This window comes from Chanos chanos, chromosome 1 (genome assembly GCF_902362185.1).
Source record: "Chanos chanos chromosome 1, fChaCha1.1, whole genome shotgun sequence".
In the NCBI taxonomy this organism is placed as follows: domain Eukaryota; kingdom Metazoa; phylum Chordata; class Actinopteri; order Gonorynchiformes; family Chanidae; genus Chanos; species Chanos chanos.
Genome location: NC_044495.1, coordinates 27,398,281 through 27,414,531, shown reverse-complemented (window position 1 = coordinate 27,414,531; position 16,251 = coordinate 27,398,281). Strand labels below are relative to the sequence as shown.

Genomic DNA, 16,251 nt, shown 5'->3' with positions numbered 1-16,251 from the left:
ACTGTACAGTCATTCTAACATTTTAAATTCTGAAAAAAGTCACCAATAAGAGGCTATAGAACTGTATATGACCACACATCCTAGGTGTTCTGGTTATATCTGACTTGACTCTGAAAATGGTAAGAATTTAAGGTTAAACATGAATACGCTCCACTCCCTGATTAAAAGTTTGCCCTTCCACCATGTGTGTCCTGTAGAGAGGAGGGGAAAACTCAAGGTTACCATCCTATTGTTCGTGACAACTGAGCTCTTTGTGTGCGAATGAGATGGATGGCTTTGTTCAGGGCTGTCGTCCTCTTGGTGCCCTTTATCAGGCCTGCACCTGCTTATGTGAACACCGCCTGAGTCTATTGTCATATACACACCCTTCCTCTCTCTTTCTGTCACATGCATGGCTTCACACGCACCATCACGCTCCCTCCCACAAACTCAACACCTCTCGCTCGCATCTCGACAGCTGACAGTCTGTGCGTGCATGTGTGTGTGTGTGGAGGCAGAGATGAATGAGAGAGAGCGATGATTAATGTAATGAATCTGTGAGGCACTATGGTATGTAAGTGTATGTCTGGAAGAAAGTGCATTGATGTAAAAGTCAATTTGTATGGGTATGTGGTGAGTGCACCAGCCAGAAGCAGCAGTCCTCCATCTTCCTCTGTGTACCAGGGCCACTGCCACTCAGAATCTTTGTGTAGATTATGACATAGTGGAGCACTCAAACAATAACCCTGTCCTCCCCCTCTGCTCCAGAAGGAATTCCCCTGGGGATCAATAAAGTATATGTTATCTTATCTTGCATACTTTCCCATGACATTCATTAAAGTTGTGGGAAGACTTCCCCTTGGTCCCAGCCATGGTGTGGATAGCCCATACATTCACACGAATAAGGAATTATATGTGTATTACTGGAGATTCTCGGTTATTACCACTGCTTAGATAGGGGTTGTTTCACTTGGGCTCCATAGTTCGTTTCTTTTATGTAATCATATGTAAGACATATGATCTGTTTGGATGTGCTTTTATATGGGTATATGTGCCTTTCTTTTCAACAGAATATCCTGTTACAAAGCATGTTTGAAACATTCTCAATTTGATGTGTCTTTACTTCTACATATGTTAACAAGAATTGAGAGAAAGGACCAGCACATCACATTTTGGTCCATCACAAATGAATACAAAAGAAAGCACTTGGATATCTCCCAGTAATCGTATTGGAAAGTGTAACAAAATGGTACAAATTTAAAAAGCAAAAATTTTTCACCTTTGCTGGCCCAGAAGTATCACTCACATAATAAACTTTCAAAACCATTAAGCAGTTGATTGTTTCAATCATTTTCTTATTCCTAAGAAATATTGTTGGGTTTCATTGGAATTTAATGTATATTTTTACAGTGATAAGTCTTAATTAAGATTCAAATCACACAGTAACTGGAGAATGTGCCACTGCATTAGTTGTCTAAAACATTGACTTCAAATAGAATGAAACATACAGTATGACATATGAGATCAGTGTACACTGGACACACTACTGATTCATTCTCTTCCACAGTCTGATAATCAAGTCAAACTTTTGTCATTTCTAGGAGCAGTTTGTAAGTTTACATATGATAAGAATATATATTTTTAATTATTTACTTGACTATTTCTGAGTGCTTTAATATATTCAGTTAAGAGGAGAAAGTTGCCACTTTTTAAATTAACATATAATTGTTTGACAGACAGCAAAACTTTGTGGAACAGATTTTTTTTTCTGTTATTTTTTCTCTATTTATCTAAAAAAAATATACACTAAGCAGTGTGACAAAATGTTCCCTCAAGCATTTTTTGTCAAACTGAAGAAAATCAATGGGTCTTTGATGAGTCTGTTTTTATTGTTGTGACCAAATCTGAAGGACCTCATTAAATGTCATATGAATATACACATGAATTTAATCAAACTGAAATTTCTGTCTTATCTCCTATATATGAAACATGTAAACTTGACAGATTTAATAAAATAATCTGTATCCTCTGTATGTGTGACGATCTGTCTTTCTACATGCCAAATTAGATCAAAGTACAATATACAGCCTGCACTCATTTATTTCACATCCTGGCTAAATACTCTTTGTTTCTAATCCTGCTTTTCAAAAAGTGCAAACAAAAAAAGAATTTATCATATTAACTGTAATATCATATCCATAAATATGCTTCTATGTTACTTTGCTACTGGCAATGTAAAGGTGACCTCTGTCTGACAGTCTTGTCCAGTCTAGTCTAACAATCAGATGCTGTGGCTTCATTAATCACTATACTATGTATTAATCACTACACTGTACATGCACACACATCATTGGTCACTGCTTTAAACCGGACTACTGCCGCTATATTCTGTCCATACCAGCTAATGGGGGATCAGCTATCTTTAAACCAGATTTCACCTTCGTATGGACCGAAACATTCACTGTGATCATCGAGGAGTTGTTAAAGGTCCGGAGAAAAGAGGCGTTGTATCAGTCACACCTCCGATAGAAGTGAAAGTGATAGTCTGTAAACAGCACCTGGATGTAGTTGGGATCAGTGCTGCAATCTGCCTGTCCCTGAGTGAAGACAAAGGTTGGTTTGGTCTTGAGTTTAGTGGTACACTAAAACAGCTGGACTTCAGATTCCATAAATTAAATCATGAGCATGTCAGCATTATGCTGATATTATGCATGATATATTTAAAACAAGCATTTCAGAAACACATTTCATTGTTCCTAGTTGTATTATTGGTTTTTTGTCATTGCCTGGGTTATTGCTATGCAGGCAGTGCCAAACACACCCTCTGTCCAGGACGGGTGTTAAAGGATCATATGAAAGCAAGGGCTTCTGATTTTCTACCTAACCATAACACCACCATAACATCACAAGCATGCTGAGAGAGAAGCAAGAGGCAGTTCTTCCAAAAGTAGGCTCTTAATTTTTACTAAAAGGAAAATGAATGAAATAATGAAAAAAAAAATAGGGAAAACACACTTACTGCTACAGTTGCACGGAAGTGATAAGTAGCCTGGTAGTACTGGGCCACTGGCAACGGCCAGTCATGTTCATAACCCTAACGGTGGAATAAAAACAGATCAGAGCTGTACCAAGGCAGATTGTGTTTGTTTCTCTGAGTTTTTCTCACAGACTAAGTCATTTCAAGGGAACATCTTAAAATTCAAGCACTGAGGGAGATACATGGCTTTTTATAGAATAACAGAAGATAAATTTCATATTCTCTGCCAGTGAGCTGTAATCATGCCTAAACCTCTTTATGTCTTACGTGAATTATTGTGAAATCAGGCTTACAGACATACAGAGATAGAAGGACCACACTTTCTCAGTCACAAGCGGTTAGACCCTGAGGCTCAGTTGTCACAGATACATTACCTGTGTGTTGATAGAACTGTGCAGGTCAGAGTTGCTATAATCCATTACAGCTGAGCACTCAATCCTTTGATCATAGCCACACAGGTGAACCACCAGCAGCTCAGTGGTGCTGTTTGGAGAGACACCCAGTGGTCAGATGAGCTTACTACAACTAAAATCTCAGACCTCAGATCAGGGTAATGACAACAATGAAGTGTAGATATCCCCTGTAACTCCTTATTGTACATTTCTACTGTCTTCCTCAGAAATCAATCTGTTAATAGGATGTTGGCAACCTATATCCTATTCAGACAAAGTGAAAAAAGTGCAACTGTCCACTCACTTCATCTTGAGAGTGACTGGCATGTTGACAGGAACAAACTTGCTAATGGGGATCGAGTAGCTGTAGTTCCCAGGCCTACAAAACACAGAAAACACAGAGAGAGAGAGAGAGAGAGAGAGAGAGAGAGAGGGAGATTTGACAAACAATTATGCTCAGCAAAACAATGGATCAGTGTCAATGTCTTGAAAATTTGAATGTACAAACCTGAGGAAAGTCATAATAGACTAAAACAGACTACCCAGAGATTGTGACATACAGTCTATAGAATTGTATTGTTTAAGCTGTATTGTTGTCTTTTATGCTGTGTTTGAAAAAAAGAAAAAGTTTGTTGAGTGAGAAAAGAAAAGAAAAGAAAAGAAAAGAAAAGAAAAGAAAAGAAAAGAAAAGAAAAGAAAAGAAAAGAAAAGAAAAGAAAAGAAAAGAGTGTGAATACAGATAGGTGCTTACCCACAGTTATCCTTCTGACAGTAACGTTCATCAATGATCTGAAGGTTTTGTGTAATGAAGATGGACTGTATAGTTGTGTTTGTCCCTGCAGAGAGAACACATGACTGTTATCTTCACAATTAATTGTTATTCAACTCCTCCCGCAGAAATTTCATTGCGAAAAAAAAAAAAAATCACAGAACTTACAGTCCCCAGTCTGAGTAAAGTTTTTCTCCAACTTTTTATTCCTCTTGCCTTTGGAAGTGGAACACAAATCTTGTATTAATGAAAAATCCAACAGAAATTTAGGAACTTATTTTGCAAATCAACTGAGTGGAAAGTGTTTGGGTAGAGACTTGCAAAGACCTTGTAAAGTGGTGCTGGTTTTTGGAAAGAGGGGGCCGGTAGTGGTACTGACAGCAGTGGCATTGTCAGTTGTGAAGGAGGGACAGCAGTAGATCTCATCAGAGTAAAACACATTGGAGAAATCCACATCAGGGGGCCAGGGGCTTCCAGAGGTTGTTGGGATGACTTTAAAGATCAAAGACAATGTCTGGTTATCATAGAAATAAAGACTACAAATAAAAGCAAATAAAAAGCTTTGAAGTTTTAAAAATTTAAGAAGAGCGGAAAATCACAAGCGATGAACAGTGCAACAATCACACATTAAACCCTACATTTAACAAGCTTATGCATTTGAATATTATCATTTCAACACCACATTTGTAATCACACTGCATGGCACTGTAGAGTGTAGGTCAAGGAGAAATTTAAAAGCCTGAAACAATTTTCCTACTGTGTCATATTGCACCATTACCTGTATGGGGTCTTGCAGTGCTAGTCTGGATGGGAGGCACACTGGAGTTGACAGTGCTGAAAACACAAACAAAATGTACTTTTATAACAGAAAAATCTCTCTGGTGGTACAACAAATATTTAACAGAGATAAAGATACAGTAGAAGAAAGATATAGTCTATGGTATGTTGCTTTACAGTAAGGAAAGGTAGGACAGCTTATGAGACACACACTTTACCTGCTGTCAAAGTCCAGGTCCACTTTAAGAGTTAGCAAGTACAGAGCAGTGATACAGATTATACTGTGGGGGGAAAGCAGGAGGCACAAGACAAAATTGGTGACACAGAAAAAACACTACAAGTACATCAAAATTATTTTTAAAAAGATCCCTTTCAAATTTGCCAGATTTAAAAATGCCTTCAAATTTCTAACTTATATTTCTTACAGTATCAACAAAGACTGCAAGAAGAATTCTTTGTAATGAATGCAGCCAAAACCACCTTAAGTGAGTGTTTGAAATCTATAAAATCAGTACACAAATAATAATGTGTGTTTTGGTTTTTCAGCAAATTTCCAGTTCTGCTCCATCCAATCAAAATCCAAATCCAAATTTTTTGCAGTGGCTACTTGAGTTGAGTCCTAATGTGGGAGGAGTTCAGCAGCTGACAGAGCTGCTATACGTCAGAAACCCTGTTTGGTATCAGCTTTTTGTTGAGGTTTCTACCTTATTTACATTCAGTGGATTAGTTGCCACTGTTGTCTCAACAAAGGAACATGCTCACTCACCATAAAGCCATGGTTGCCACTAACATGATGATGCTGGCCTGAAACACTCTGTGCTGTAAACAGTGTTTGTACTTCTCACGGATGTTGGCCTACCAGAAAATGAAAGTCATGGAATTTGATTGGTGAACTGCATATATTCATATTTACTGAGTATGGGTCTAAAGTGATTGTGTTTTTCACATACTTTTTTGGATTGTAGTGGTGTTGGATTCTTTGGGGGAGGTGGACTCTTGTTCCTAATGACTTTCCTGTGAAGGGACACACATCCATAGTTACAATGTACCACAGAAAATGTAAAACATACCACAAATAAACAGGGTTTTACAGCCTTTACAACTGGCAGGGCAAAGTTATCCTTGAACGGATGAACATGCTGATGGCCATGTGATAACAGACAGACGCAAGTCATAAATTTGTGTGGATATTATATAACAGACCTAGATAGTATATTATTTATGCCTTATGTCTTCTACATAAGTACAAAGTAACATCTTTCTTTCTTTCTTTCTTACATACAAAAATCTCTGCTTATTCAACAGAAGAAACTTGGCACTGAATTACACTCTTACACAGATCTGTACTGGGATCAGAAGACAGCGTTATGATTCTAATTGGTTTGTCAGGTTTCATCCCCATAGATTAACACACCCATACCTATTACCTATCTTGGTAATTACCTGATACCTCAGATGCACAATGTGTTGTCATGGTAGGTGGAGACATACATTTTCTGCATTAGTTTTACCAACTAACAATATTTACTACATACACAGTGTTGTAGACAAATTCATTGGTACAGAACCACATAGAAGAACTCTGGTCAGAAGAAAGGTTATATGTCAAGTATCTGTTTAAGATCCTTTCCAAGATCTTTTTGTCTAAACAGGCTAGACAGACTGTGGCTGTGTTGAGCCTCTATAGTGTGTTCAGCAACTGGTCTGACCACCAGTGGCATTTACATAGTATTTATGGATATATTTATTACATATAAAACTTTGCAAGTATAGAGGTAATACCCTTAATCTTCAAAAACATCTCCTGTTAAAGGCTGATTAATTAATTAATTAATGCACAGATTTTAAATGTTTTTATTTCGGTTAAGCTGGGGGGGGGTACTTTTTTTTACGATTTTTTCTTTCATTTCGGATGTCTGAACATTTAGTTCACCATCTGCCACAAAGAGTTTCACCTGTGGATGACTTTACCCATACAAGTGTCTTGATGCACCACGAAGGAGGAGGTGGTGGAGGACAGAAAATCATGGTGAAAATATAATCCAATTTAAAAAGAAATGCAATGAAAAATGGAAACTGACTAAGTGGAGCTGGTTGAAGACTAACTGTCCTGCTGAGCTGGCCGAGGGAAATGCTCTGACAGGAAGTGATGGCATCACAGAGAGTTATCAAAGATTCACTGTAATTTAGACTGTTTAGATGCAAGTTCCATAACTGTAGGTGAAAGGACAGCTAGGATATAATATATTTTTATAACTGTTCAAGTTGGCTTATGGCTGAATTAGAGAGTGGACAAAAGGCCTTACTAAGAGAAAAATATTGTAGGAAATAGTGTGCCCCTTAATTTGTAGGTGCCATGTTTTTTGGTATTCTCCTTCTCTATGCCATTTTTTTACTGGCATAGGTTATATGTACGGCTGTGTCAGAAAAGGACCTGGCAAGGATCAGTTAGTTCGGAAATGATCCCAGTGAGGGAGTGTATCGGATTATTCAGTTTGCAGCCTTCCTCTATGAAATGAGTGCATTTCCTCTACCCTACACCTACCAAGGGGATATGCGACATGACAACCACTACGAAAATAATCATTACTGTAATTGTAAAACTATTACCATATTTTGATGAGCATAAAAATGAACATCAACCTACGTCACACAGGCTCAGAGTTTGGTAAGTGACTAGGCTTTTTGTGTTGTGTCACGTCATTACCAATACTGTCAAACAAGACCTAGTTTAAAGCTATTATTGCTGTGCCCCATAATGCCCCCTAGTGGTATTACCCTTTATTGCCAGCTGTGCTGTTGGAGCGTATGCTGCCCAAATTCTTTAGCTTAGCCAGCCGTGTGTTCCACACCTCCAGCTCCTGGATACGAGTCTCAAGGTTATCTGTGAGCTTGCAGAGTTGCTTCACTGCCCCAACATTCTCCATGAATATCTGCTCCTGTAAAAAAAAAAAAAGAATAAATAAATAAAAAATACATCAACAAATCAACAACAATACCCTTAATGCATTTGTGTGTGCAGTTGAGCTTAATGAAATGACTACAAAGTGTGTAAGGTTAAAAAAAACTGTAGGTTAAAGAAGAATTCAATTCTAGATGGTTGCATACTTTGTCCACCATGAGAAAGTTGTTAATCCTTTCACCATCTGAACATGTGATGTCTCCAACTTCCCTCACGGCAGTGGGCAACAACTCCTTAACCTCCTGAGCAATGATTCCTATAGCAGTGAAGTAAAGCAAGATTCATTAAAATCTCTGTCTCCTATATAAACCACAGAAACAGAAGTTCAGAATAAAACCCTGTGTTGTGATGGCTCCACTAACCTGTTTCATGGATGTGGTCGATCCCCATCTTTGCGGCAAACTCAGGTTTATAATCATACTCCACTATTCTCATTTGCGCAATCCTCTTGAGTTGTTCTGTTGAATCCACCTTTAAACAATCCAAATTTCAGTTAAGATTACATCTTATTCGTTTCTATGTGACACAGTGCAGAGACAGATGGCCAACAAGCATTCATCCCTATTATTTACCTCCTGAATGTTTTGCTTGGCCCTCTTGTCTGAGGGATGCATGACTGTGCCCATAATCTTGGCATTCCCACAGACCACCAAGGCCTCGTCAGGTGTATCAGTGTTGATGCCCACCCTACCGTGGCATACCACCGAATCGGGAGCTTGGCTTCTCTGCCACAGCACCTCATTGTCACTTTCAAACTGCCCAGGGTTTGAGGCCTTCCCAGAGAGAACACAGAGATCGAAATTTAGAGAACGTTCATTACAATCCTGACCATCAAGTTCATCTCAAGATCTCGCAGCTGTCTGCTAGCTGACTTTAGTGATCGCAGTCCAAGTCCAAAGCATCAACAGAATAACACTTAAAACAGACACCTGAAAGTAACAGCAAAAGACAAACATTCACTGAGTCTATCAGACTGAATAAGTCAGAATATTCCCGCTAAATTATGTCATCCGTGTGACATCACATGCAATGGGTTTGCCCATTTACCCATATATTTACCAAACAGTTACAGAAAACAACCTCAGTCAATGCCATTCTTTTGTTGTGGCATAACATGGTGTGGCATCATACAGATAAGACTCACCCTGACAATGATTCTCTCAGACACATGGGCAATCAGCAGATAGTCCTCGTCCTTAACAGTGGCATAAAGACCCACAACCATCATGAAGTATCTGGGTTTAATGCAAAAGCGAAGCACTTGTTAATTTACCACAGTATACTGATGATTATGATAATGATTGAGCTCCAAATATATGATCCATGTGCAGCCTTCCTGACTGGCAGGGTGTCTTCTGACCTCTGGTCAGGGTTTGGTTTTCCCTTTTTTCTCATGTTGTTGGCAGTGGTCTCACTAAAGTGCAGTCGCCCAAGTGTCACTTTGGTGATTTTGTCTCCAGGCAGATTCACCCTGAGAGGGCAATATAATAATTCATCAAAATTGTCCAGGTTATCCACACCAGCTTTGTTAGACAAGTATCATTGCTACACATTTTAGTGTTGTCCTAATTTCAAGGCCATAACAGCATCATTAAAAAAGTGACATTATGGCCCTGATAAGGTGTTCCATCACCGTGTAACATGTGTATAATTCCTGGACATACATTGCTTTCTGAGCCCAGTGATGAAGCACCCTCCTCCTCATATGGCAGTCTTATGAATGAATCCCATAAATATTGACATGCACTTTTACTCCCACAAAGACTGATTCAAGATACTCAGCTGTGGAAAAAGTTCTTCCACAATTCTTGCTTATTTTGAGGGTGTAGGAAGAGGAAGGAGGGGTCACTCACTTGACTGGCAGGAAAGGTTTCTTGCTGCGATCTGACTGGGACTGCTCTATGGTGATGAGATGGCTCTGGGCCTCAAGCTGAAAGGAAAAACCAGAGCAATTTCTTACTGGGACATGAAAACAAACATGTCACCACATTGTGTGCAAGTCTCATTATGGTGTACCAACCTTAACACCAAAGACCTTTATGTGGAAGCTTTCCACAGCGATAAGACCTGATGGCGTTTTCACATATTTAGGATCTCCCACCATCCCAATGTGAACTGTGACCTGAAAATGATTCTTCTTCTGACAGACGAAGGCCTCGTCAGCAGTGGAATAGTTGAAACCTTTGTCTGTGTCAACATGGTAAGCAGGAGGTGGGCTGAGGAAAGAAGAACCACAGAAAATTCACATTCACAAGAAAGGTTTGATTGATCTGCTAGAGAGGTTGTGAAAGTCAAAGGGTCTGTGTAGGATCTGTTTAGCTGTCTATGTAAAAACAGGCTGTGAGGTAGTACATACAATCTGTGAGTGCAAAAGGGCATAGAGTGTTCCATTTTGCATTTTGTATGCTTCAGGGATGTTTGACTGTACCCCAGTGAATGCTTGATGTGCCCCACTTGCAAGAGTAAGCAAAAAGAATCTTTAAAACGTCTTTAAAATTTAACTTTAAACTTTAAAATTTACATTCACTGCACTAAATGTGTCAACCTTAATATAAAGCTGAGATTTCATCATGCTCACATTCTGCCTATACACATTCCATTTGACTATGCTCACATGCCGCAGCCAAGGATATAATCATATCCCACTGTCAGTGTCAAACGCTGAATCTGCATTCAGTTATAGTGAGTACTGCCGATATTTTTGCTCAGGGAGAACAAGATGAAATGTATTCATTAATATAAATTTTGCACAACACTGTAATGCCAAAATTGAGCCTACAACCATTTTTCTTGAGCCTGCTGGATGTGTTCAGACCTGTTGGGCAGTGTTTAGGCTGTGGGCAATATTTTTTTTTGGAAGATATGACAGACAGATGAGATAATGTGTAGTATCTTCTTGTTATAAACAGAAAATAAGTGTTTTTTCACTGCTAACTTCTACTCATGGATTCAAATCAGCAACACATCAATAAGCAAGTTGCAGTTCTGTGTGGCTGTGAGAAGTATACTGATGCATAATGCATAAGTTCACAATTTTCCATACCATCCTTTAATGGCAACCATACCAATAGTAGCAAGAAGTATTTTGGCTGTGGTTATCTATAAGCATGAAAAGACCTATCTGCATAACAAAACTACAGTCTTAGAGTGGAACATTGAGGCTTGAGGCCACAGTTAGGAAAGGATCTCAGTCTAGACCAATGTTTCTAGTCCACTGATATTGGCAATATTTGTAGTAACCCAACACCGAAACCCCTGATTTACGGAGTCCTCAAAGGGATGGTGTGGCTGGACTGAAACCAAAAAGATCATAGCGGACAGGAGAGTGTCAAGGGTCACTGTTTTTAGTGGGTAAATCCTAAGCAATCAATACACTGCAACTTACAGACTCTCATAGTTGCCGTTGTAGAGCGTGCTCCACTGGCCGGGCTGGTATCTATCCCAGGTTAAGAGTTGGTGAGAGCCCTGACCTGGGCTCCCACTGGTGATATCATTGTCATAGGAGGGCACATCACATACCCCATTCTCTGGACCTGTGGAAAAACAGACACATGCACTGGAAAATGTTCAAACACACACCCCATCAACTCAGGCCTACTGTGCAAAGCAATAACAACGAAGCACAAAGAACACTGCATTCACAGAGCAACACTCACTGAATGAGGGTTTGATCCAAACTGTGTCCCTCCACCGTCGATGGTCTATGGCTGCATCAAAGGACTCTGAGCGCCTCCTCTTCTTACTGTCTGGCAAAAAGCTCCTGTGAAGGGAAAAAACAACCAATAGTTTTAAAGTCATCTTCAATTAGAAAATCAGCAGAGCTGTTGCCAGTGCAAACTCGCCCATAAAACTCCAGGTACTCCACACATTTGTATTATTAATTCACCAGCCCAACCCCAATTCACTAAACTCAGGGCTGGGCAATCAACACCAGTATTATCTGATTAGTAAACTGTTATCTATTCTGAGAAGCACTTCCGATGTGTCCTTACCCTGTCTGCTGTGCAGGTCCAGGTTTGCCGTGCAGAAAAGGGTATATAGTTTCTGAATGTTCAGAGTTTGTAAGGACAGAGGAGGGGGCAGTTGGTCCACTGACCCTGGTGTAGCACCCCATTGAGCCCATGCACTGCTGGTGCTGGAGTGTTTCAGGGACTGACGCTGTGGGGGAGGTGCTGGCCTCTGCATAGCTCTCTGCAGGGTTCAGGTACTGAGGGTGGACAGGGGGCAGTGCAGATGCATTGGCTTTGACAAGGGAAAGCCCAGGGTCATGGAGGTGGTGACGTGTTGTGCCAGTGTAGTGTTCATGTGCTCTATTGTCTTTAAAATGACAAGAGGCTGCAGATGGGTGTGCCACCTGACGAAGTGCTTCCTGATTCACTTGCTCTTTAGACCAGTCAGTGCCATAGTGTACATCTGGAGAAACAGATAATGTAGGCTAGTGAAAATATGAATATAAATCTAGAGAGCACTTTTTGCTGAAAACTATGGAAGGTGTTCATTTTGTTCATTTCAATTCAATTCAATTCAGTTCAATCACTGACCATCTTATGAAAAGACAAAAATAAACTGTTTATGTGCTCTGACCTGGTATTTGTGGAGGTGAGCAGGGTTCTGATCCAGAGTCTGGGGGTGACTCTGGTAACATGCTGTCAATGGTCAATGGAGTCAATGGTGAATATTTTCCAAAGATTCAAAATACTGAGACACTGAGCCACATTAGGTGAACATTTCAACATGACAATAAATCCAAATTGTTCCAGTTGCTTGTTTCTAATTTTCACAATGTCTCCCTGTTTCTTGACCTCCTCTGTGAATGGCTAACCACTCGTATGGATACAGTATCACTCAAGCTAAGTCACGGCGGCACCACAAACAACATAAAACTGAAACCTGAGAGTGAAATTTGGCCATGGTTATGTTACATAACTGTATTTCTAACTCTGATCTTTCTACTTAATTCTGTCATCATACAGAGGTTTAAGCAAAAGATAAAATACAAGATTTAGATCAATAAACGCTCACTCCTGCTTCTCTTGCTGCTTTTGCCTCATTTTGTTTTACCTCTAAACTCGCGGGATTGGCAGTATGTGTATTCTTGGAGGTCCAGATTTTCAGAATAAACTCAGTATATTACTTAAGAGAATAAAATGTTGGACATTTGAAAGGAATACTAATGTATTAGTGGAGATAGACCAGTGAAATAGATGTGAGTAGAGATGGAGTCACTCACAAAGTAGGGTCCACATCATTACTGAGGTACTGCTCCAAAATGCTTGTGTCCACTACAGCGCTCTCCAGCACCCCTGAGACATCTTGCCCTGCAATTCCAAATGGACACAAAGAATTTAAGACCCATTTAATGTTAAATTTCACCCCCTCAGACACAAATACATTCTCTCCATCTATCTTTCTTTCTCTATCTTTTCTTTTTCTCTCACCAAAGTCCTCTTCAGCTCTGATTATCTATTTACACCAGAGGTGATATGGAAAAATTGATGCCAAAATGAAAACATTTGCATTCGTCATAATTGCATCACAATATTTAAGAGACTGAAATGTAAGCAATCAGCCCCATACAAATTCAGTGCAACTACTATCAAATAGTGAATAGCAACATACTAAAAAGATCACAGAAACAAATCCTATCAAAAATAAAACCTCTCACAGTTCCAAATACTATGCCATATGGGAAAAGGAGAGCAAAGCACAGTTAGCAGTGCTTTCTCTTTTTCTACAGAACATCGCATAATGTTAGGGTCATATCTTCATAAAACTTGGTTTTTGTTCAATGACACAGCATGTATATACAATTAGTCTAAAGTTTTATTTCTGAGGTGAATTGTCCAAGTCTTAGCTCTGGCTAGTGATTAGAACAGAGGTCATGGCCTTGAACCAGTTGTCTTGTGGCTCCATCATGGACCTGTGACCTTGAGCTTATGAGATTACAGTGTGTCCTCCTGCTTTATTCAGTATATTATTCAGTGAAGGAAAGAGCTCATCTCTACAACATCAATGACAAGCTTTACTCAAGGCCACTCAACAAGACCATTGTACAGAGATCACATTTTACCAATATTATGTGTTTTTCATCAGATATGTGTATTTAGGGTGTGAATACACTACAATAGAACAAATTCACATTGAGTTCTAGGCTTAAGTCACTCCACAGGCAAGCAAAGTAACAGTCTGGTGAGAAACTATGCAAACTGACATGAGAAAAAAATGAACTGCAATCAAAACAACTGGAAATGAGTTGAGCACTCATGAAATTCTATGAGAAATTTCACAAATATCACATCCCAGTCTGGTGTACAGTCCAGTGGATTTGTATATGCAGATTTCTGAGTTTGGCCTTCATTACTCTGTGAGAAAGACTCAAATTGCTTAAGGATTATGAATTATTCACAGTCAATAAAATATGAATTAAATTCCATTTCAGCTCACGACTCTAGCTGGCCATTTGGCACTCTGGATTGTTTTTCAGACCTACTGGTTATAGTAACATATGTTAGAGAAGACAGAATCCTCTGACAGAATCCGCTTTTGTTTTTCCATGACAGGTTTGCAGGTTTAATGACGCAGATGAAATTACAGGGTAGAGAATGTGATCAAAACTAAATTCCTGGAGAGATGGCTGTAGTTACCAGTCACACTATTTGTAGCACATTAGTACTAAATGAGTCGGAGTACTACACTATTAGTACACTATTTGTAGCACATTAGTACTAAATGAATCGGAGTACTACACTATTAGTACACTGTTTGTGGTACATTATTTTCATGTGCAGGGAAACTGTTAACATAGGGAAGTGGATCACACTCTTACTGTAAGTGACTCTTACTTGCCAGCCGGGTTGATTATTAAAGCATCTGCCCCCACACAATAGCAGATGGATTAGTGCTCACTTTCCTGAGATAGACTGAATGTGCTGAAAGTTACAGTGTAGGGTATATATCTGTGTTTAACAAACATCAAAGATTAAAGAGTGTACAAACAGTAAAAAAAAAAAAAAGGTTATCCTTCCCTATAGGACCGAGGTCTTAATCTTATTTTTATGCCACACTGTTAGAAGGCATGACATGTCTTTATGGAAGTGATACTGGCATGTAATGGCACTCTGATAGTTTTTTCTACATCAAGAAAAAAACCTGAACAGTGTAAAACTAATAGTACACTCTTTTTGCCAAAGGTTGATACTTCATTAAGCAATAAAGAGTTCACATGGGAACCAGTGTCTTACCATCAAAGAACTGCTGTAGGGCTTCATTTTCACCAAGAACATCCATTGGAGCCGCTTCAGTCTTGTGGCCTCCAATGTGTTTCACCTCTCTAAGACACAGACCTAAGCAGTGAGTGTCTGCCCAAATAGGACAAATTAACAAAATTTTCCTTCACGGGCTTAATAGGGTTAAATCACCAAAGGGGGCCTGCACTGATGCACATGTTTTAAGTCTAAATGATTTAATCAATTTCAAGTCTATCAGATCAGACTAAGTGGATATTGGGAAGTCTGCAATGTTGGACTGTGCCAGTGAGTTTTTGATTTATACTTTTTAAATCATCCATATAAATACCTGTTGAGAAAAGACTTCTGCAGGCACACAGAACAGCTCATCAGCAGTACTTTTTCAATTGTATTGTTGCCTAATGCATTTTAAAATTGTCACCATGTAGATATGGGTTGATAATCTCCTACCTCATGGTTAATTTGCAGGCCTTTTGGTTTTGTTTTGTTTCATTTTCAGATTTTAAAATGGCTTCCACAACATATAAAACAGAGCTCAGCTTTGACTGAGAAAGAGGCAGCCATTTTCTAATTGAGGTTGGCACAAAATACGTTCTATGTTGAGTGACTGTGAATGACCAAACATCACAAAATAATAATAATCCATATATCTGTCTTTGTATCCATCACTAAATTATGCTTAAATGCTTCAAACACATGGAATCTAGTTGTACGTCAGTGTCGCTGTCAACTACGAATAAACAAAAAATATTGTTGATAAAAAAGGTTCAGTTACAAATTCTTAAGCATTTAATTTATTTACAGAAAAAAAGAGAATCAGGCACGCAGTAAAGATGATCCAACAATTTATGAACCCAAAAAAGAAGGCAAGGCAGAATATGAATTTTACCTTTCTTTCCAAGATGGAGTCACCAGATTTTGCTGATATTCACCTCACCTAACCAAGCTTTTAATCAGGTGCAATCCATTTGCAAAACAAGGGTTGACAAAACATTTATCTCTCCAGTTTCTCCATAGTTGGTTATTCCTCCATGGAATAGTGTAAGTGCGTATTTTGATTTTTTTTTTTTTTTAAACTTTTCTTTATC

General features: G+C 39.0%; 1 protein-coding gene across 1 annotated transcript; it reads right to left on the bottom strand.

Moving 5' to 3' along the window:
• Positions 1-2,489: 2,489 nt before the first annotated feature.
• Positions 2,490-16,142, bottom strand: myrfl (myelin regulatory factor like). Its single transcript, XM_030778463.1, has 25 exons — positions 16,053-16,142; positions 15,158-15,246; positions 13,147-13,234; positions 12,501-12,562; positions 11,909-12,329; positions 11,573-11,676; positions 11,302-11,449; positions 9,937-10,132; positions 9,770-9,846; positions 9,277-9,387; positions 9,061-9,151; positions 8,489-8,689; positions 8,279-8,387; positions 8,063-8,172; positions 7,733-7,893; positions 5,905-5,947; positions 5,721-5,809; positions 5,173-5,235; positions 4,971-5,011; positions 4,505-4,672; positions 4,160-4,244; positions 3,713-3,787; positions 3,391-3,499; positions 2,999-3,073; positions 2,490-2,576 (listed from the first exon to the last, which is right to left on the bottom strand). Exons 2-25 carry the CDS (start codon positions 15,201-15,203, stop codon positions 2,490-2,492), a joined length of 2,760 nt encoding a protein of 919 aa, XP_030634323.1. The 5' UTR covers positions 15,204-15,246; positions 16,053-16,142.
• Positions 16,143-16,251: the final 109 nt, after the last annotated feature.

Bases quoted from the DNA above. Each gene is read 5' to 3' on its own strand.
- myrfl (XM_030778463.1), bottom strand. From the start codon at position 15,203: ATGGATGTTCTTGGTGAAAATGAAGCCCTACAGCAGTTCTTTGATG. The intron at 9,388-9,769 runs GTGAGTGACCCC...TTGCCCTCTCAG, and splicing joins AAACCTTTCCTGCCAGTCAA to GGTGAATCTGCCTGGAGACA. The intron at 4,245-4,504 runs GTCTTTGCAAGT...TTCTCTCTGCAG, and splicing joins AACCAGCACCACTTTACAAG to GGACAAACACAACTATACAG.